General features: G+C 38.9%; 4 protein-coding genes across 4 annotated transcripts; 2 read left to right on the top strand and 2 right to left on the bottom strand.

Annotated features, from left to right (window-relative positions):
• Positions 1 to 235: 235 nt before the first annotated feature.
• On the top strand, positions 236 to 4741 carry LOC5514722 (solute carrier family 2, facilitated glucose transporter member 8). The gene is made up of 4 exons (XM_001634874.3): positions 236 to 923; positions 1613 to 1819; positions 2479 to 2782; positions 3078 to 4741. Exons 1-4 carry the CDS (start codon positions 651 to 653, stop codon positions 3830 to 3832), a joined length of 1539 nt encoding a protein of 512 aa, XP_001634924.2. The 5' UTR covers positions 236 to 650; the 3' UTR covers positions 3833 to 4741.
• On the bottom strand, positions 4118 to 8176 carry LOC5514754 (leucine-rich repeat protein soc-2). The gene is made up of 5 exons (XM_032384314.2): positions 7974 to 8176; positions 6800 to 6965; positions 6180 to 6328; positions 5276 to 5574; positions 4118 to 4968 (listed from the first exon to the last, which is right to left on the bottom strand). Exons 1-5 carry the CDS (start codon positions 8052 to 8054, stop codon positions 4743 to 4745), a joined length of 921 nt encoding a protein of 306 aa, XP_032240205.1. The 5' UTR covers positions 8055 to 8176; the 3' UTR covers positions 4118 to 4742.
• Positions 8177 to 8263: 87 nt separating this feature from the next.
• Positions 8264 to 15931, top strand: LOC5514721 (S-phase kinase-associated protein 1). The gene is made up of 7 exons (XM_048734326.1): positions 8264 to 8437; positions 9430 to 9526; positions 10346 to 10416; positions 12271 to 12414; positions 13241 to 13310; positions 14342 to 14412; positions 15601 to 15931. The coding sequence occupies exons 2-7, from the start codon at positions 9430 to 9432 to the stop codon at positions 15634 to 15636; spliced, it is 489 nt and encodes a 162-aa protein (XP_048590283.1). The 5' UTR covers positions 8264 to 8437; the 3' UTR covers positions 15637 to 15931.
• On the bottom strand, positions 15896 to 19966 carry LOC116619473 (14-3-3 protein epsilon). The gene is made up of 5 exons (XM_048734325.1): positions 19530 to 19966; positions 19081 to 19201; positions 17628 to 17791; positions 16526 to 16621; positions 15896 to 16317 (listed from the first exon to the last, which is right to left on the bottom strand). The coding sequence occupies exons 1-5, from the start codon at positions 19821 to 19823 to the stop codon at positions 16267 to 16269; spliced, it is 726 nt and encodes a 241-aa protein (XP_048590282.1). The 5' UTR covers positions 19824 to 19966; the 3' UTR covers positions 15896 to 16266.
• Positions 19967 to 20777: the final 811 nt, after the last annotated feature.

Raw genomic sequence — 20777 nt, 5'->3', positions numbered from 1 at the left:
ATTGAATAAAATAATAAATGCTTAAATGTATTGTACATTATTACTTACAATTTTTTGCATTGGTGCTTTAATCAGTATTTTTTTTATCCGTTTCAATGTTGTCATGCCTTTGGGCTGCTTGCTTATTTATACTTACTTAGGTGCGTTTAAAGGATTGCCTGAGGAGGGGGGTGTCACAGTCATAGGTATCCTATGGAAAAAGTCGAGTATTTGAAGATTCCTTAATAAGAAAGGTCCACTTTTTGGCCGCCAAGGGGGGTGTGCGCGCACCTATCTGTCTACGCGCAAGAAATGAAAACAACCGCGCAAGAAATGAGAACAACAAACAACTTACTGAATATATTTTTTTACAAGAAAAGCCTACCACTACCACTTTTAGGAGAAGAAGCGGTCCATCTCTTGAGGTAGAATGTAGTGAAATAATACTAGCTGGATATTGATTTTAATAATTTTCAAATCACTTCTCAGTTCTTTGTCGTCGTCTGAAGAGCTCAGCTAGCCCTAGTTCCTCCCTACCACAGGTACCCCAAACAGCCAAAAGGCTTGATCCCAAAGCCAGACGAAAACCTCGTGACTTGGGCTCATCGGAGATGTAATTTTCTCGTCCATTGCAAAATAAAATCTACAAGTCACGTTATTCTAAACCCGAAATGATTGACGCTGATTTAGCTGCAGCTACGAAATACGGGTCGTTGGACGATCCTTTGGATCGAGGAAACCCAATGGTTCAAGCAGAACGCTCAATAAGCCTAAGTCACGGCAAGGACAGAGTCGGACGAATGGTGCTAGCAACGTTTATCGCCGCTCTAGGTCCTCTAAGCTTTGGATTCTGCCTGGGATATTCGTCTTCCGCGTTAGAGGACCTTATAGCAGAGAGTAAGGAGTCTGTGAAGCTAACAGTATCTCAGGGATCGTGGTTTTCGGTGAGTTTTTGTGCATTGTTTTGTTGTTTGTGGTGATCTAAACGATCGCCAGCGGTGACAAGATTGTTTAGGTGTAAAGTTTTTGTAACGAAGGTTTTCGGAATCTACACTATCTTGGGACATGCATTTAGTTGAAATTGTTTTTGGAACCTTTTATTTGTGTTAGTTTACGTTTCGCGTTTTGTGTTTCGTTCTACCAATTACCGCAGGGGTGGGAGGGTGCGTAAGCAAATTAGTTCTAGGGTCAATAGTTAAAAAAATAATATAAAAAAGAAACGGAATAAGGGATTTCCCATAATTACTTGCTTTAGCACTCAGCGCACTATAAACCTATAAGGTAAAAAATATTAGTTGACAGCCCTCTTCAAATAACAGAATCAGCAGAGTGGTCCCAAAAGTGGGCGTGGTGAAGACCCTCCAATAGGGGACTTGCGCTAAAAGATCACGTGACTTTTTGAAGCACCACTCTTACCCCCTGTCAGGGGATCAAAATATTTGACAGTTTTAATTGTAATAACTTTTAAGTTGGAGCATGTTGTTGTAATAACTTTTAAGTTATTACAACAATATGCTCCAATTATAGCAAAACTAATGCACTGTATACCATTTGAACTGCTGTTCAGTATACTGTATGTATGCACGCAAAACTATAGTGCAACTCAATTAAAATCGCTTCTCAATATCCACAGTCTCTAGTTACGCTGGGTGCCATCTTGGGAGCCCCGTTAGGAGGTTGGACGTTGGAATACTTTGGCCGTAAAGGTACAATTATGGCTTGTGCTGTACCATTTGAGGTTGGCTGGATGCTTATTGCCTATGCTAATTCCCATTATATGCTGTACATTGGACGATTCATCACTGGGCTGGCTGTTGGGATGGTTTCTCTTACTGTACCTGTAAGTAAGTTTTAAAAAGCAAAGAAATTACCTTAAACCCTAAAATATATTAGAAATTATATATTTGTATGCTGAAAGCAGGGAATAGAAAAACAACAATAATTAATTAAAACTCAAATAAATTCCCAAATCTCAGTATATTAAATTAACTCTTCATATTATTTCTTTTACCTCGTGCTCTTTCACTGTTGAAGACTTTTCACATCTCTTGACTCTACATGTTTTAAATTATCCCAAGCCATGAGTAAACAAAATATACAGACAATAATCATTTGACATCATTCTGATCACTATACTCACTATACTCCTGAAAATGAAAAAAAAAAAAAAACTTGCAGTGTCTAACAACTATAATTTCAAACAACATCTATTAGAGTTTATGTAGCTGTGTCTTTAGTGTGTATTCAGAATATTTTGCATTCCAGGGCCGGACCCAGGAGTTCCCAAAGGGGGGGGGGGGGGGGCAGAAGCAAAGGTTTCAAGAAAGTGGGGGGTTTTCTGTTTATTTGTTGTTATTTTAAAGCAAAAAAAAAAAAAAAAATAGGGAGGCAGGGCCTGCTCGGAACCCCCTAGATCTACCCATGCATTAGACTTGTTAGTGTTCTGTGTAGTATATCACAAATATTTTGCATTCTTTCTGTTACATTCTGTTTCCACAGGTTTATATAGCTGAAATATCTTCCCCCAGTCTCCGTGGCATGCTCGGCAGTGTCAATCAGCTAGCTGTCACGATGGGTCTCCTCTTAGCATACAGCATGGGGGTAGTGTTAAAGTGGAGGTGGCTTGCCTGTAGCGGTGCGATATTCCCTGCATTACTTGTTGTCCTGATGTTTTTCGTACCTGAGACCCCTCGGTGGTCGCTCAGCCACAAGCGAAGGCGTGATGCTTTGGATGCAATGATGTGGTTCCGAGGGCCAGAAGCTGATGTTGAAGAGGAATGCTATCGTATTGAAGCAACTATGGGTGAGAAACACTTAACTGAACATATGTATTTGTGGGGATTTTGTGCTTTTCTGTGGGTAAACATGCTTTATTGCATTTTTAGAGAACAATACTTAGATTATAATCCATAAAATAAGCGATTGTAAATTGTAAATAAGGGATTGAAAAGAATAGAGCAGTTTTATTAAGGGTAATATTTTTTTCATTCAAGAATAAAATATATCCTCAGTAAAGGACACTAATCCCGCGTGTGACCATTACCTAATTAACATCAATCACCAATACTTGCTGATGAAATAATCTCCTACTGTTTTAGATAATACTCAGTCCATGTCATGTGCAGAGTTCTGCCGGCCAGCAATCATGAAGCCCCTCTTTATCAGCATCGCGCTCATGTTCTTCCAGCAATTCTGTGGAATCAATGCTATACTTTTCAACTCTGCAAGCATCTTTCACCAAGCAGGTTTCCAAGATAGTAAAGCTGTCTCTGTTATTATTGGAGCTGTTCAGTTTGTAGGTACCGGCATTGCATGCCTGGTAGTAGACAAGGCAGGGAGAAAGCTTCTTCTTTGGACAACAGCCCTAGGCATGACTGTAAGCTTGATAGCACTTGGATTCTACTTTGAACTTTACATCCCTACAACTCAAGAGCAGCCAACCCCAACTCCAGCTTTGCTTGAATCCATCCATCATTCCATACCTGCTGGTAAAATCTCTTGGTTGGCGATAACAAGCATTGTAGTGTTCAATTTGGTGTTTGCTCTTGCCTGGGGTCCAGTTCCATGGCTTGTCATGTCCGAGATTTTCCCTCTTCAAGCGCGTGGAATTGCAAGCAGTATCTCCACCTTGTGTAACTGGTCTCTGGCATTTGCAGTTACAAAGACTTTTGTGAACATTGAAGATGCCATCACTATCCAAGGCACCTACTGGTTTTATGGGGGACTGTCTTTTCTAGGGTTTTTGTTTGTTTTGATGTTTGTTCCAGAAACAAAAGGCAAGACATTGGAGCAGATTGAAAGGCTTTTTGATGGCACTCTAGTAACACCAAGAGAAGAGATTCAAAGTAGCTAGGCATCTCTACACAGGTCAAACTAAATTTGCAAAACACATTTGGTTAACATTGCATAAGCAAATACCATATGTGGACCAAACTTTTATATATACATACAAACAGTTAAGCCCTGATGTTGTTTGAAAGGAAAGCAGTACTCAGGGTTCTTAAATAAGAAGATATTTAGCCTCAGTATCAGGCAATTTATATTTTTCTGAAATTGGAGAGGAAATAATGTACTTCATAACTAAGATAAAAAGGGGTCTGACTCTCAGGCTAGGAGATATTCAGGGATTGAACATCAGTTATTATAATTTGTTTTTACTTCTGCCATTTTTGTGTGAACCAAGGTGCAGTTTGACCTGAAACACACAATACCTTATGTTATTTGCAATTGGCAACTTGCACTAAGAATTCACATGATGATGAAACACGGCCAAAATCTTGGAGATTCACAGAAAGCCCCATATAGTTGATGAACCGCATGTGAGTACATTACATTTTTCCTTTTTGTGATGTGCATTTGTCTGTTTCATGTAAGCATTTCAGTCCACATTGTGAGTAGAAAAACAAGTAAGAATAGAAAAAGTCTTGATCAATATTTACATACTGTATCCTGTTTTCCAGGCACACCAGTACAGTAAAATTTAATCAATAATAAATTAAATGGATTTAGAAAGAAAATGCAAAAAAAGTTATAAAAAATGTTATAAGTATTTACCAAGTACATACCCTGGTTCTAGAGCCTCTAATGTCTCTCTATTTCATGGACCCAGCGGAGCCCAATTTCTCATTACAAACTTGCTGGTCACTAAATAGAGAGTCGTTCAAGGCTGTAGAACCAGGGAACCATGTACAGAGAAAATTGTAAGATTTGCCTTCATGCTTTGCATGAATAATAGTTAAATAAAATCCATAAAGATTTTGCACTCATGTTGTTCTTGATGTGTTTGGTTGAATTTTACGTTTAAAGACATTCCCATTGCAATCATGGATTTCAAAATATGCTTTCTTGGAGAAGTACTTGTTGCATTTGCTACACTTGCAGATACAGATTGAGTTTTTCATTACTGTCTCTTCATCTGATAATGCTGCCCTTATTCTGGGTGGAACGTATGCAGCACTCAGAAAGTCAATATTACATCGTAGGATGCACCTGTAAAAAGAAAAAAATCAAGTTAGACCTTTTCTGGTTTTCTAAGCTAAGGACAGCACATAAAACACCATCAGATAAGATTTTTAGGGGATAGTACTGTACCATGCAAATTTTTTTCCACCCACCCTTACCAGGAAACAAAATTTCCTGTAACAAAAAGCCTATAAAATATCATGGAAAACAAAAAAAAAGTAGAAGATACACACACACACAAAAACATGCTGAAAAAAAATTCTGCATGTTCCGTAAAAGGGACAAACCAGTAATACACCATCAGGTGTAAAATAAGTAAAAAAGACTGACTTACTTTATAGAAATGTGAAGCAGACTTGGTATTTTTGTTGTGAATGCAAATGTATCATATTCCTTGTTATAGCCTTCAAATAGATCCCTCCTTTCTTGTCTTTTTCTTAAATATTCAAAGACAGCTTTTACTCCTTCTGACACAACTTCACATGGTGGGGACACCAGGGGGTTGTCTGCCAGATGGAGACTCCTGAGCCTTGAGAGGTTAAGCACCTCGTTTGGAATGGTGCTTATGTTGTTGTTAGTTGCTGCAAACGATTCTAGGCTTGGTAGATATCCAATTGTATGTGGTAATGAACTCTAATAAGAAATTGAATATTATGATTACATGTACAGTAGTACTGGAATTTAACAACCTAGATTCTTCCTTGCTAAAGGTTGGTTCTCACTAGGACGCAAGCATAAGCGCAAACGGAAGCGCAACACAAGTGAGAATCGGTCAAGCGCAAGAAAATCAAGCAGTTGCGTTCTCTTGCGCTTATGTTTTAGTGTGAATTGGAAAACTACATGCGTTCCGCTTACATCCAAGTGAGAACCAACCTTAAATAAGCAGTTCAATAATTAGCTTAGTAATAAATTGACCATACATTTTTCTTGCTTAATACAAATCATGTATCGATCATGTCACAAATCATGATCTTTCTAAAATACAACAAATGCATAAAATATTCACTCTATTTTCTAGGGTATCACAGATTTTACAGCAAATTTGAGGCAAATATCATATTTAGCTCTGAGACCAGAGAGTTGAGAGATTTTACAAACATTCAGTAAATCAACTCTAAGAGTCTAATGCTTGAATATCCTTCAATAAGAAACAACTGCTCTTTATTGGCAAGAGGGTTTGTGTGTCTACTGCACCAGCTCCAAGTAGCACCCTTAACTCAACTCATATATCGACTTACTAATTCGTTAAAAGACACATCCAATTTCTTCAGTTGCTTCAGGTAAATAAGTGACCAGGGCAGCACCTCCAAATAGTTGTTCTGTAAGCTCAACGTCCTCAAATTTGTAAAAGAGCCAATCCCAGCTGGAAGATTATAAATTTCCAAACCTGGAAAAAGCATAGTTTTTTTTTCTTAAAATCAGAAATTAGTGCCCACTCTGTGCTTTAAATGAACATAAATCCTAAAAGAATTCTGTTTTTTTCTTTAGCACTGAAAAGTTGCTTTTTGTGCTGTAATTTTGTGCACGCAAGTTTGCCACTCAAACAGTCACATGATCTCCTAACTCAACTCCCCTGTTCTCCTTGTCCAGTGAGTTGTTTTGATATTCATTAGACATGACAGACATAACAGGAATAATTAAGCAATTTAAATTGGTTATGAACTTATTACCTGAACAAGCCAGTTTCTTATTACAGTGCTGTAGCAGGGGGTGGGTCACTGGGGGCATCCCCCCCCCCCCAATATTTTAAAGAATTAAATTGGTAATGACAGTAATGTAATATAAGGTAATGGCTCTACCCTCCAATATTTTCTTAGTTTTTCTGAATTGCGCCCCCCCTGCTACTGCTCTGTATTACCTTCAAGGATAACATGCTTCAGTTGTCCCTTGTTTTTATAGGCCTCAAGGACTTTTTCAATATCTTTAACTCTCATCTGTCCCCCTGATAGACAGAGAGTGGAGCTAGCACAATCGATGTCTACATGGCTTGCAACTGCATTTGTATCTGAATCAGGGCCACCAACCTAGGGAAATAAAGCAAACAAGGATACTTTTAGTATTTTCTCTTATATAGAGTTATGTACTTCCTGTAATACAGTTGACGCGCTTGTAAGCGACCACCTTGGGAACTGAAAATTGCGGTCGTTGGAGCTGGTCTTTTACGAGAGCTTGCTCTCATAAGCGACCACTGGGCGCCAAAAACTTGAACAATAGGTGTTGGTCGCTTACGGGAGCTTGATTTTAAAATGGGATCTAAAATTTATTGTGAGTGATAATAACAATGCTATAAAATTTTGGTTTATTGCTTGATTTAAATAAGAAAATTTGGCTAAAAACATCAACAAAGAAGGTGCATTTCAACGGCACAAAACCGTATTTCTACAGATTCTTTTTTTTCTGAATATTTATACAATCACTAATAACTGTAATTGCCAACAACCATGTTGGCAAAATGTTCGAGGTATTTAACTTATCATGAGAGTGAGTTGTTTATATAAAAGCGATTAATTCTACGCAAAGAAGCTCGTTATGCTTGTTTGCATCGAAATCTTAAGCTTTTTGTCAATGAGGATATCGCATGGCATCCTTTGTTAGTCGATTTCTAAAACGTGCAAAGGGAATGGCTATTGTAACTGGAAAAAGGATAAATCGTGGAAATCATCAAAGGGCTTCTGTTGCGCTGCTATTAGTCTGTCTATGACTGTGTGCAATGTTCCGCCTAGGGCTAACAATCTATAAAGTAGTTGTTAATTATTCATTTCTATATTGTAATATTTGTTTTCTATATTTTATTTTATTTAGCGCTCTAGAATATGTTTTAGTGCTTTATAAATAAATATTATTATTATTATTAATAAGGCTGTCGTTGATATTAAGCTCCCTGTCCAGAAGAGAGAGAACGACAAAGAGAAGAAAGACAACATTTCATAAACCCAGATAATATCAACACTATAAGAGAGTATATAGTATAGTGATTGATCCTTGAAATTGTGTTTACAAACTTAGACTCTTTGGATAACTAAAAACTTTACCTGAACACTGACAATTTCTCGTCTGAACACCAAATTTGTCAGCCAGATTTGAAATCTGTGGAAAACAGAAGTTTCTGACATTATAAAAGACCCAAAAGTAGTGAGATCCAAGCAAGGTTTGCGTTCTTTTATCGTTTTATAATCACTTTCAGCGTTCTCAGCAAATTTGTTGTTTTGACTTTTTCTGTTCAGTTTGACCAGGCTTCTTTGCGTCCACAGGAATACCATACACGGAATCCGAGCGAAATCGCCTGTGTAGTTTTCCCATAAAAGGCGATGCTTCCCTTATTTGGGAGACATCCGATTTGGGCGCCATCTTGTCAGAAATCCTAACGCAAATTTTGATGAGTTGGAGAAAAAGTTGTCAAAAATAGCACAAATTCCCAACTTTTGATTATCCATAACTCATCTTACGTATACCCAGAAGTCTCTCTGATAATTTAGAGGACGTTTAATAATCAAAGGTAAGAAAAGAACCAGAAAAAAACGTATTTTTCTTTGTAGATGACACAAGCGACATGCTTTACAACATTTGCATCAAACTTATTTTCTTGGCGTTTGTGACATGTTTTCAGCAGATATAAATAAAATTGTGAGAATTGTCTCAATTTTAAAAACAGTAAATCATTCGCCATGTGTCATTTTAGTCGCCGTTATTTTCTATGCTTTGAAGAGTTGATTGCCTACCTAATGCAGCCAAACATTGTTTGTAAAAAATAAAACAGATCTTAAGGTATTGGAACCTATTCTCGTCCACTTTATCTTTCAATTTTGAAAGGTGTACTGTGACTTGCTTGTGCACCAACAAATCTGTCGCATAAATTTAGCAAATTAAAAAATTGTTCTTTCCATAATTGTTATTATCAGAGTTTTCCAATCTCCCTATAAGATGTGCATCACACAATTTCTTTGCATGTGTAACACCTATTTTATTTATTGATTTGATTTCTGGTTATTTTCAGATTTTTGGCAAAATGCTTGGTATTCATAGAATATGTCTTTATTACAATAAGTAAAAAAGCATACAAACCCATTTTTATGGTTCATTTTTAATTGAGATATAAAGACACACTTGTAACTACAAACTTCAGCAAGAACTAAGAAGACAGTGAGGTAGCACACTCACACAAACGATTCGACCTTGGCCTTTCATGTTACCGCCTTTTTTAACGTCACAGATTTATTAACTTGAGCAAACAGGTGTCTTGCTATCCATACGAAGCAGATATAATTCCATAGAGGAAAATATAAAGAATCAACTAAGTATGTAGATATAATAAAATATATATCCTAGATGTAATATATAATACATACAATATACAAATGTATAGTTTATAGAGAGTTTTAAATAGATGTGTGAGTACAATACTGCTGTTAGAGTTATTATTTATAGTAGTAATACAAAGTAAACAATAATTGGTTGTCAATAATGTGTGTTTTATGTTGTCTGTTTCAGATGCCAAATATCAAGTTACAGAGTTCAGATGGTGAAATATTTGAGGTGGATGTTGAGATTGCAAAACAGTCTGTCACAATAAAGACCATGTTAGAAGGTATTTTCTTAACTTTTCTCTATGCATACCATATCCACTCATGTATTATACACACTTTTTACTGGGATATCTGTGGTAGCCCAGTTATAAAATGCAACTGTTTTTTTTTTCGTCGTGGTTCCTAACAACATGCATTATTGCGCAATGCCCAGGAAGTCCATGCGCCACTGTGTATCTCTCTTTTTAGTGTACTCATTGGACCTTACATAACCATTTATCTTACAAGAAGTATCTAGCCTACCGTTCTATGTCATCGCAATGCCTTAGTTACTAGAATACCTTCTGCATAATTTAAATCTGTGTCATGGCCGCCATCTTGAATTTTAAGATTCCAGCTCTCAGATCCATGTTATTTATTGGGTCGAAGGCCCGGTTCGCGATTTAATAACTGCATATTTCACCATAGCCTCCATTTCTACCAAGTTATTGTGGAAAATCATCTCAGCTTGGATTGATTTCGCTGTATTTACTCGTGTTAATACATTTGCGACCCAAAGAGACCGGAGCCATGTGAGGCTCAAGATAAGAATTAATTAATTAATTCAACATACTTCTCTTCCAGGATTTTTGTCAAATATAGTTACTTTTCTATTTTTTTTTTAAATGACCTAAAAAATCAGGGTGCGTATTATACATAAGTGCGTGTCATACATAAGTGCGTATTATACATAAGTGCGTATCATACATAAGTGCGTATTATACATACATGAGTAAATATGGTATTCTTGCACAGCAAGTTTTTCCTCATTTTAGCTGCAAGGGGGGTGATTAGCTTTACAAATTTATATTTATATATTTTGTTTCCTAATCTGTTGGCAGATCTTGGAATGGACGAGGATGATGATGATGCCGTCCCTTTACCCAACGTCAATGCTGCTATCCTAAAAAAGGTAAGGACTAGAACACACCAGTCAAAGTATAGTAGACTTCCATCTGGCGTCCAACCCTGGGTATACAGTAATATGGGAAGATGCAGGCATGTTCAAGAAAAAATTTAAAATAAAGAAAAAAAAAATGTGATTCCAATAAAGATTGTACACAAACCAAAATTATGCTGTCCCTTTACCTACTGCAATGTCAATATGGCTATTCTCAAAAAGGTAATGACTACTTTCCACCATACACAGTACACCAATTTGGCCAAATTGAGTACACCATACAAAGAAACCTAAAATCCCTACCCTAACTAACCTGGGCAAGAAATATAATTCCAATATTCAGAACGTTGGTTTGTTAGCATGAATTAAAGATTTATTAGATTAGCTGTGTGTGATGATAAGTAACTTTAGGTCATATCCTATATTTGTGTTGTGTTGTTTTGTGTTATGAGCAGCCTTGATTAGCTATTTATGTTTGCAGGTTTTTCAGTTGGCCAAATTGTTGTGTTGTGTGGTGTTGTGTTATGTTGTGTTGCATAAAGCGCTGACTAGTTCTGTGTGACTGTAGGTTATTCAGTGGGGTATAGCCCTGACTAGTTCTGTGTGACTGTAGGTGATTCAGTGGGGTATAGCCCTGACTAGTTCTGTGTGACTGTAGGTGATCCAGTGGGGTATATCCCTGACTAGTTCTGTGTGACTGTAGGTTATTCAGTGGGGTATAGCCCTGACTAGTTCTGTGTGACTGTAGGTTATCCAGTGGGGTATAGCCCTGACTAGTTCTGTGTGACTGTAGGTGATTCAGTGGGGTATAGCCCTGACTAGTTTTGTGTGACTGTAGGTTATTCAGTGTGGTATAGCCCTGACTAGTTCTGTGTGACTGTAGGTGATTCAGTAGGGTATAGCCCTGACTAGTTCTGTGTGACTGTAGGTGATCCAGTGGGGTATAGCCCTGACTAGTTCTGTGTGACTGTAGGTGATTCAGTAGCCCTGACTAGTTCTGTGTGACTGTAGGTTATTCAGTGGGGTATAGCCCTGACTAGTTCTGTGTCACTGTAGGTGATCCAGTGGGGTATAGCCCTGACTAGTTCTGTGTGACTGTAGGTGATTCAGTGGGGTATAGCCCTGACTAGTTCTGTGTGACTGTAGGTTATTCAGTGGGGTATAGCCCTGACTAGTTCTGTGTGACTGTAGGTGATTCAGTGGGGTATAGCCCTGACTAGTTCTGTGTGACTGTAGGTGATCCAGTGGGGTATAGCCCTGACTAGTTCTGTGTGACTGTAGGTGATCCAGTGGGGTATATCCCTGACTAGTTCTGTGTGACTGTAGGTGATCCAGTGGGGTATATCCCTGACTAGTTCTGTGTGACTGTAGGTTATTCAGTGGGGTATATCCCTGACTAGTTCTGTGTGACTGTAGGTGATCCAGTGGGGTATAGCCCTGACTAGTTCTGTGTGACTGTAGGTTATTCAGTGGGGTATAGCCCTGACTAGTTCTGTGTGACTGTAGGTTATTCAGTGGGGTATAGCCCTGACTAGTTCTGTGTGACTGTAGGTGATCCAGTGGGGTATATCCCTGACTAGTTCTGTGTGACTGTAGGTGATCCAGTGGGGTATAGCCCTGACTAGTTCTGTGTGACTGTAGGTTATTCAGTGGGGTATATCCCTGACTAGTTCTGTGTGACTGTAGGTTATTCAGTGGGGTATAGCCCTGACTAGTTCTGTGTGACTGTAGGTGATTCAGTGGGGTATATCCCTGACTAGTTCTGTGTGACTGTAGGTTATTCAGTGGGGTATAGCCCTGACTAGTTCTGTGTGACTGTAGGTAATTCAGTGGGGTATAGCCCTGACTAGTTCTGTGTGACTGTAGGTTATTCAGTGGGCCACCAGACACAAAGATGACCCTCCTCCCCCTGATGATGATGAGAACAAGGAGAAACGCACAGACGATATCGAGCCATGGGACCAGGAGTTTCTCAAGGTTGACCAGGGGACATTATTTGAGTTAATATTGGTGAGTTGTTAAGGACTACAAAGATGAGCTTAGTGGACTTACTATATAAGTTGAGATTGTTTTAGCATAGAGTTTTGTAATGGTGATTAGTCCCATTCAAAATGTTTTATCTGCCACTTGGTTAAGGAATTAGGCCAAAAAAATATAGAAGTTTTATATTAAACAGAAAGCTCACCAGCCACAGTTCAGCTGGCAGTTACCTCTTTTCCAACAACCTTATTTCCAGTGACAGACACATCGATACAGTCCTGTTTGTATTTTTTTTTTATGAAAAATATTTATTGCTGTAGTGTAGTCCATCCAGTTAAAGCCGCATTATCACCAGTTTACTTCCATTCGATTATGTAACAATCTCCAATTAACACAAAAATATTTCAAAATATTGAAAGCAGTGTGTCTTTTGGAAGTTTCTTTGAGGATGTGATTGATAATTTAGAGCGGATGGCCTGTTAAATACCTCAGATTCTAATAGATTCTTTTTAACGGTTGAGGAGGTTTCCATCAGACCTCCAGAAGTAAACTGGTGACAATGCAGCTTTAAGAATCAAATACATTACATCCTTTTTCTGCAGCAATTAATAATGAATCAATAATCATATAATTTAAGCAACTAAAATATTCAATGGCAATTGATACCTTATTAAATGATAGATTAACCTCTGTAATCATTGGCTTTGGATTAATACTTTATCAGCTTAGATGATAAGGTTTGGCATTAATTTTCTATTATAAGGGAAAACAAACAAAAAAATAATCAAAAGTTTCTATTTAATTCAATTTTATTAAGTAATTTGCTTGTGGTTCTTATCCCTATTTCTCTTCCCAGGCTGCAAACTATCTGGATATAAAAGGTCTTCTTGATGTTACCTGTAAAACAGTCGCAAATATGATCAAAGGTGAGATCCTACAGTATCCTTATCAAAGGAAGAACTGGAGTCACTCCAACTGCTTTTTTATATCCTTTCTCGTTTTTTGTTGTTGTTGAAAATTTGAAAATAGTGTGCTAGATTTTGAATGTGTTATCCTCAAACTCCTCAAATAGCCTCAAAATTTGTTGATGGTCGGTAGATGAGTATTCAACCTTGCACTATCAGTAGCAGCCTTAAATAACCCTACTTTTGTGAATAGTGCCTGTGTTAATAGTAACCTCTTAGCCTGTGTTAATAGTAACCCCTTAGCCTGTGTTAATAGTAACCTCTTAGCCTGTGTTAATAGTAACCTCTTAGCCTGTGTTAATAGTAACCTCTTAGCCTGTGTTAATAGTAACCTCTTAGCCTGTGTTAATAGTAACCTCTTAGCCAATGTTAATAGTAACCTCTTAGCCTGTGTTAATAGTAACCTCTTAGCCTGTGTTAATAGTAACCTCTTAGCCTGTGTTTAATAGTAACCTCTTAGCCTGTGTTAATAGTAACCTCTTAGCCTGTGTTTAATAGTAACCTCTTAGCCTGTGTTAATAGTAACCTCTTAGCCTGTGTTAATAGTAACCTCTTAGCCTGTGTTAATAGTAACCTCTTAGCCTGTGTTAAAAGTAACCTCTTAGCCTGTGTTTAATAGTAACCTCTTAGCCTGTGTTTAATAGTAACCTCTTAGCCTGTGTTTAATAGTAACCTCTTAGCCTGTGTTAATAGTAACCTCTTAGCCTGTGTTAATAGTAACCTCTTAGCCTGTATTAATAGTAACCTCTTAGCCTGTGTTAATAGTAACCTCTTAGCCTGTGTTAATAGTAACCTCTTAGCCTGTGTTAATAGTAACCTCTTAGCCTGTGTTAATAGTAACCTCTTAGCCTGTGTTAATAGTAACCTCTGCTATTGCAACATCTGCAAAACAATTCTTTTACTTGCTTCTTGTTTACCCTTCCTTCCTATTTCCTTTCTCCCAATTTCCTTGGAAGATGAGTGCCCTTAATGGTCTTTGTTTCTTTTATCAGGTAAAACTCCAGAAGAGATCAGGAAAACATTCAACATCAAGAATGACTTTACTCCTGAAGAGGAGGAGCAGGTATGGCTCTGTCCATGGCTGTCTGTCTGTCTCTGTCCATGGATGTCTGTCTGTCTCTGTTCAGGGCTGTCTGTCTCTGTTCATGGCTGTCTGTTTGTCTCTTTCCATGTCTATCTGTGTGCTCTCTGTCCATGGCTTTCTGTCTTTCCATGTCCATTCATGTCTATCCTTCTGTCTCTTTCCATTCATGTCTGGCTGTCTGTCTCTGTCCATGGCTTTCTGTCTGTCCATGTCCATTCATGTCTGTCTCTGTCCATGTCCATTCATGTCTGTCTGTCTGTCTGTCTCTGTCCATGGCTTTCTGTCTTTCCATGTCCATTCATGTCTGTCTCTGTCCATGGCTTTCTGTCTGTCCATGTCCATTCATGTCTGTCTCTGTCCATGGCTTTCTGTCTGTCCATGTCCATTCATGTCTGTCTCTGTCCATGGCTTTCTGTCTTTCCATGTCCATTCATGTCTGTCTGTCTGTCTGTCTGTCTGTCTGTCTGTCTGTCTGTCTCTGTCCATGGCTTTCTGTCTTTCCATGTCCATTCATGTCTGTCTCTGTCCATGGCTTTCTGTCTGTCCATGTCCATTCATGTCTGTCTCTGTCCATGGCTTTCTGTCTGTCCATGTCCATTCATGTCTGTCTGTCTGTCTCTGTCCATGGCTTTCTGTCTGTCCATGTCCATTCATGTCTGTCTCTGTCCATGGCTTTCTGTCTTTCCATGTCCATTCATGTCTGTCTGTCTGTCTGTCTGTCTCTGTCCATGGCTTTCTGTCTTTCCATGTCCATTCATGTCTGTCTCTGTCCATGGCTTTCTGTCTGTCCATGTCCATTCATGTCTGTCTCTGTCCATGGCTTTCTGTCTTTCCATGTCCATTCATGTCTGTCTGTCTGTCTGTCTCTGTCCATGGCTTTCTGTCTGTCCATGTCCATAGCTGTCTGTCTCTCTATGGCAGTCTGTCTGTCTCTATCCATTGCTGGCTCTCCATCTATCCTCTGTCTGTCTCTGTCCATGGCTCTCTATTTGTACATCATTAGGTCAGTCCATGGATTTCTGTCTGTCTGTCTGTCTGTCTGTGTGTCTGTTTATCTCTGTTCATGGCTGTCTGTCCATCCGTCGATCTGTCTGTTCCCCTTTTATGTTTTTGTCTTTGTCTATTGCTTGACCGATATTCTCATTTGCTGATTATTCTCTTTTTCAGGTTCGAAAAGAGAATGAGTGGTGTGAGGAGAAGTGAGTAGCGAATCAACTGCCTTGTAAAGATATTCCTGTAACATTTTGTATTTAGATTGAAAGAATTGCATCATGTGAAGCTTTAGCTGGTTTCCTTATTATATGCTGAGTCATTACTGTACGAGTCCTTGTTGTCCATGATGAGTGAGGGATGAAGGTTGGATGTATTTATACCCAGGAGCTTCAGAGTTTCGAGTGTAAAATTTGCATAACCTTCAACAGCATGTCTCATCATTTGTGATTATTCCTTATTTTTAATGTACTATTTGATTGAAAGTAAACTTGCCTTTATTAAATAAGAATTTGCACATATTAAATTGAAGTGATACCAGAAGAGATCCATCCCCCCCCTCCCCTCCTGAGGTTTTTCACAAGGGTTTTTACCGAGGGAAGGTAACTGTATGGACCTTCTCTGTAATTAAATGATTCAGAAGTTTGACAGATCTAGGCATTAGGGGAAGAACATATAGGGAGATCAAGCCAAGTGACATTCCCTTACGTTTATCCTAGAAAGGGATTACTTGGTATTCTCGAATTAAATTATATCTTCTGACACCTAGGCTAAATCCAACAGTTTTGGCAAATATTGCAGCAACATTGAACTTATTGAGAAAGTAAAACAAGGCTAGTATTTCTAGTGTTTGGGGCCATCTTCTTCATTGTCATCGACCTCTGTTTTCCATAACTGAAATAACAAAATTGGTGGTTACAAGCCTATTATATCAACACGATTCCGGTTAAGTCGATTATTTCTATCATCGAACTGTAGTTGGGGGTATAATAAAAAGCTTATCGTGCCAGGTTTCCTGTGTACCACAGGATGCCCAGGAAGGATGCCATGTACTTGGCTCGGGAAAACATACCCTCATGGTATTTAACAGGGTTTAACTTACACTCAAGTTATCCTTTAGTAGCTGCATGATGAGAGTGCTGTCTTTGTAGGCATCTTCCCCAAGCTTATCCAACTCGTCCATCGCCTCTTCTAAAGCCTAGACAACAACACCAGTTTGTCAAACAAATGCTTACAGATTTAATATAAAACAAAGGCAGAGCATATGTTTCCCTTCCCTCTTCTTCCAACAGCCCCTGCATGCTCAAAGAGCCCTCCCTTCCATAAGCCCATGCATACTCAATTGGCCCCCTCCCCTTCCAACAGCCCCTGCATGTTCAGAGCCCCATCCATCTTCTTCCAACAGCCCCTGCATGTTCAAAGAGCCCCTCCCTCTTCTTCCAACAGCCCCTGCATGTTCAAAGAGCCCCTCCCTCTTATTCCAACAGCCCCTGCATGTTCAGAGCCCTTCCCTCTTCTTCCAACAGCCCCTGCATGTTCATAGAGCCCCTCCCTCTTCTTCCAACAGCCCCTGCATGTTCAAAGAGCCCCTCCCTCTTCTTCCAACAGCCCCTGCATGTTCAGAGCCCCTCCCTCTTCTTCCAACAGCCCCTGCATGTTCAAAGAGCCCCTCCCTCTTCTTCCAACAGCCCCTGCATGTTCAGAGCCCCTCCCTCTTCTTCCAACAGCCCCTGCATGTTCAAAGAGCCCCTCCCTCTTCTTCCAACAGCCCCTGCATGTTCAAAGAGCCCCCATCCCTTTCGAGCAGCCCCTGCACACTCAATGGGCCTTCCCTTCCAACAGCCCCTGCACCATTTTTAAGATGATGAAACTTTAGCGCGAAAGTTTTTTTTGTTCGTTTTACAGCATAGCCTGAAGCTAAAAACGGTTTAAAATGCATTATTTTTATAAGAAAAAAAGCCTGTTAAGAAAAAGGCTGTAAAGAGACACAAATCTGCCAAAGGCTCGCTTTCGCGTTCGAATCCAATCGTCTGGCATCCTCGGTCAACCAGGGCGTCGCGGAGATCGGGCACACAGGGAGCGCGCGAGATCGAAAGAGCACTGAAAGACGCGCTCCCTGTGTGCCCGATCTCCGCAACGCCCTGGGTACCCGAGGATAATCGTCTGGAAAACGACCCACTACACCCTGAATTAGCTATTTGTACCTTTTTGGCAAGACCTACTGCAGCGTCTGAATCATCAAGGATCTCTTTGTAAAACACCGAGTGGTTGAGATGCAGTCCCAGACGAATAGGATCAGTAGGCGACATAGACTTCACTGCGAGCTCTGTGCCTTCCTTGTAAGCCTTGTTGCCATTTTCGGCCTCTTCTAAAACAGTTATAAGAAGATGTCAACGAAACAACCATTATAATGACAGTAAGAGCGACCATGGGTCGATTTACGGGTGAAGGGGACCCTGTGTTGAGCGCGAACGCCCAGTGGGGGGATCTATGAGGGGGATAGGAGGTGGGTGTCGTTGGAGGAAATGGGTTTATAACAAAAACAGATCGTTGATTAACCCCAACACCTTTGATCTGTAATAATTTTTGGACTAGTAGGGCTAGAGCATTGAAATTTGATGACTTTTCCTAAAATTTATCTGGGAGCAGTTTGCTGTAGACAAAATTTTGATATGTTACCCTGGTAACCATAGCAACAAAGTTTGGAGACATGTTTTCAAAAAGCTTTAGATTTTGCCATCCAGTTGTTATTGATTAAAATAAATAACTTTGATTAAATCCAAGATGGCGGATGCTCATGTCACATAATTAGCTAAAAATCGCTGTTTTTTTTTTAAACTAAAATCCTTTCTATGTTCCTATATTTTAAATAAAAATTAGAAAACAAAATATTTTGGGGAAAGATATTTAAAATATTACTTAATTAAGAGTCCATTCGCAAACTTATGCTATGCCAAAGGTTATTAGTTGCTAATCAATGACGTCACAGGTGTCATATATTGTTGTCATAGAAACAGTGTCACTAATAATATATGTCTACTGCAAGATAATAAGATTATTGAAAAAAGACACAGAAATACATATCTAAAAAAAACGTTTCTGATCACTTAAGTGACGTCATCGTGACGTCACAAAGATAATTTTTTGGAAGAACATCGGTCGCTTTTTTAATATGAACTGATTATGATAACTTATTTGGATTTTGGATGTTCTATGCAAAGGTTTCGAAAGATAGGTTATTTATAGCCATATGTCCTTAAATGGCGTCATAATGACGTCATGTTGTGTTGCTATGGCAGCACAATATATCATTTTGTTCCTCTTTGTCAGATGATGATTCTTCACGGACAGACGGAAGAACATAAATGCAGAAAATAGGGTTTTGTCGCTTCAAAAATTTCACATCTCCCCGGGGGGAGGGGTAAGCATTCCGCTTTCTCGCTCAAATTCCCAGTGTCCCTATTGTCTGTAATATGGCCCATTCTAACTTGATTACGGCGTGAAAAAAATATTGAGTTTTGCCTCTCGCATACGAAAATACGCTGGTCAGGGTCCCCATGTACCCCCAACCCCTATGGTTACAATCCCTCCCCCCCCTCCCCCCACTTCTACATTTAGGATTCCGCCGCCCCTCTGTCTAAGTAAGTTAAATCTTACCTTTATGCTCCTGCCCATGAGAAAACTCAGCTAAATATCGATAATAATCCCCTTTCAATTTGAAGTAAAACACCTTATTCTCTTCGTCCTCTGCGCCAGGAATCAAGCGCTCTAGTATACCCTGCAAGAATAAATCAATCGAAATAACCAAATATGTTCGTTAAACAGAAGATGAATATGGTTCACCAAAAACTGGTACCCGACACTGCCAAATTTTCCTCTTAAAGAGCAGACAAGAAATATATACAGTATGTACAGTATGGAAGCCCTACTCGAACCCTCAAAGCGAAGGCACAAAACAGTTTAAAAATTACAATCACTCCAGAATATCTCTATGATACTCGAGGCTAGCTCAAGGGAAGTTTGAGTTAACCGAGTTCGAGTTAATAAAATTCGAGTTATTCGGGTTTCATTGTATAAAATGCCGCCAGGTGCATGCATGGACTCACCAACACTTCCTTGCACAAGTCTTTTAGTTCCTTCTCAATACAGGCCTTGTATTTCTTGACGATCGCAAGGGAACTTGACTCGGCGGTCTTTTCCTCGATGCTTGAAATGACTCTCCAGGAAGACCGTCTTTGGCCCACAATGTTCTTGTAAGAAACGGATAACAAGTTTCTTTCTTCTTTGCTGAGTTTTGGATATTTTTCAGACACCTCCTTCATGATTTTTGCCATCTCATCGTATCTATCACATTGCTCCGAAAGTTTTGCATTGTAAATAAGTGTCTCTCTCTGTTCCATTCTAAATAAGAAAAATTATCTTTGATAAATCGCTCCCCTTTCAACAGAGTAAAGCTAAATATGATTAGTTTGCTATTAAGGAGTGTGATGTGGATGTTTTAGCTGACGCTTATGTTAAATGGGAAATCAACTGTGTCGGAATTTAGATGAGCTATTTGACATTGTTTTATTTATACCTCAGCGGGTCATGAAGAAAATTTCCATTAATACATTTTCGCTATTCTTACAAGAATTTAAATTATGCCTAAATAAATACGACAAAATCAATTCAATACAACTGATCTTCTGGTGGGTACACATACTATACATACTATACAAAACTTCCGTCGCTTAAGTTTAAAGTTAGTGATCTGAAGAGAATTATGCAATTTAGCAAAACATGTTATCTTTTTCTGATAGGTTTGTGATTTGACCCAAGAAGACACAGGAAGATTTATCAACTTTTTAATTGGAAGAAAGAAAGGCCTTAAGAGTCTTAAGTTTTCATGCTAAGAAAATAATTTACAAATTTTGAATTTTACTCTAGAAAAGTGTTTATTGGGCTTCCTTAATAAAAGGTCAGACGTGCTCCTCAACACATTACCACCACCATCATAATCATCACCACCACCATCATAATCATCACCACCACTATCACCACCACCACCATCATTTTCATAATCATCATAATCATCATCACCACCACCACCATCATTATCACCATCATCACGACATCATTATAGTCATAGTCATCATCATCACCACCACCATCACCACCATTATCACCACCACCACCACCATCATCACCATCATTTTTATCATCATAATCATCATCAACCCCACCACCATCATTATACCATCATTATCATCAACATCATTTTAATGATGATTTAATAACGTTTTGGCATGGTTAGTACTCGGGGGAGGCACTGATTCATATTAATTCTCTTAAGCGAGGCGATTATTTGGGGAGGT

Source organism: Nematostella vectensis, chromosome 11 (genome assembly GCF_932526225.1).
Source record: "Nematostella vectensis chromosome 11, jaNemVect1.1, whole genome shotgun sequence".
NCBI lineage: Eukaryota > Metazoa > Cnidaria > Anthozoa > Actiniaria > Edwardsiidae > Nematostella > Nematostella vectensis.
The sequence above is the reverse complement of the archived record's forward strand: the minus strand, read 5'-3'. Positions and strand labels throughout refer to the sequence as shown.

What these genes read in the sequence shown, in the direction of transcription:
- LOC5514722 (XM_001634874.3), top strand. Translation starts at nt 651, where the DNA reads ATGATTGACGCTGATTTAGCTGCAGCTACGAAATACGGGTCGTTGGAC. An exon ending in CTCAGGGATCGTGGTTTTCG is followed by an intron (nt 924 to 1,612) that starts GTGAGTTTTTGT and finishes CAATATCCACAG; the next exon opens with TCTCTAGTTACGCTGGGTGC. An exon ending in TCGTATTGAAGCAACTATGG is followed by an intron (nt 2,783 to 3,077) that starts GTGAGAAACACT and finishes CTACTGTTTTAG; the next exon opens with ATAATACTCAGTCCATGTCA.
- LOC5514754 (XM_032384314.2), bottom strand. Translation starts at nt 8,054, where the DNA reads ATGTCAGAAACTTCTGTTTTCCACAGATTTCAAATCTGGCTGACAAAT. An exon ending in GAGAAATTGTCAGTGTTCAG is followed by an intron (nt 6,966 to 7,973) that starts GTAAAGTTTTTA and finishes TTATTTCCCTAG; the next exon opens with GTTGGTGGCCCTGATTCAGA. An exon ending in CTGCTTCACATTTCTATAAA is followed by an intron (nt 4,969 to 5,275) that starts GTAAGTCAGTCT and finishes TTCTTTTTACAG; the next exon opens with GTGCATCCTACGATGTAATA.
- LOC5514721 (XM_048734326.1), top strand. Translation starts at nt 9,430, where the DNA reads ATGCCAAATATCAAGTTACAGAGTTCAGATGGTGAAATATTTGAGGTG. An exon ending in ATGCTGCTATCCTAAAAAAG is followed by an intron (nt 10,417 to 12,270) that starts GTAAGGACTAGA and finishes GTGTGACTGTAG; the next exon opens with GTTATTCAGTGGGCCACCAG. An exon ending in CTCCTGAAGAGGAGGAGCAG is followed by an intron (nt 14,413 to 15,600) that starts GTATGGCTCTGT and finishes TCTCTTTTTCAG; the next exon opens with GTTCGAAAAGAGAATGAGTG.
- LOC116619473 (XM_048734325.1), bottom strand. Translation starts at nt 19,823, where the DNA reads ATGGAACAGAGAGAGACACTTATTTACAATGCAAAACTTTCGGAGCAA. An exon ending in ACTTGTGCAAGGAAGTGTTG is followed by an intron (nt 19,202 to 19,529) that starts GTGAGTCCATGC and finishes TTATTCTTGCAG; the next exon opens with GGTATACTAGAGCGCTTGAT. An exon ending in CAGTAGGTCTTGCCAAAAAG is followed by an intron (nt 16,622 to 17,627) that starts GTACAAATAGCT and finishes GTTGTTGTCTAG; the next exon opens with GCTTTAGAAGAGGCGATGGA.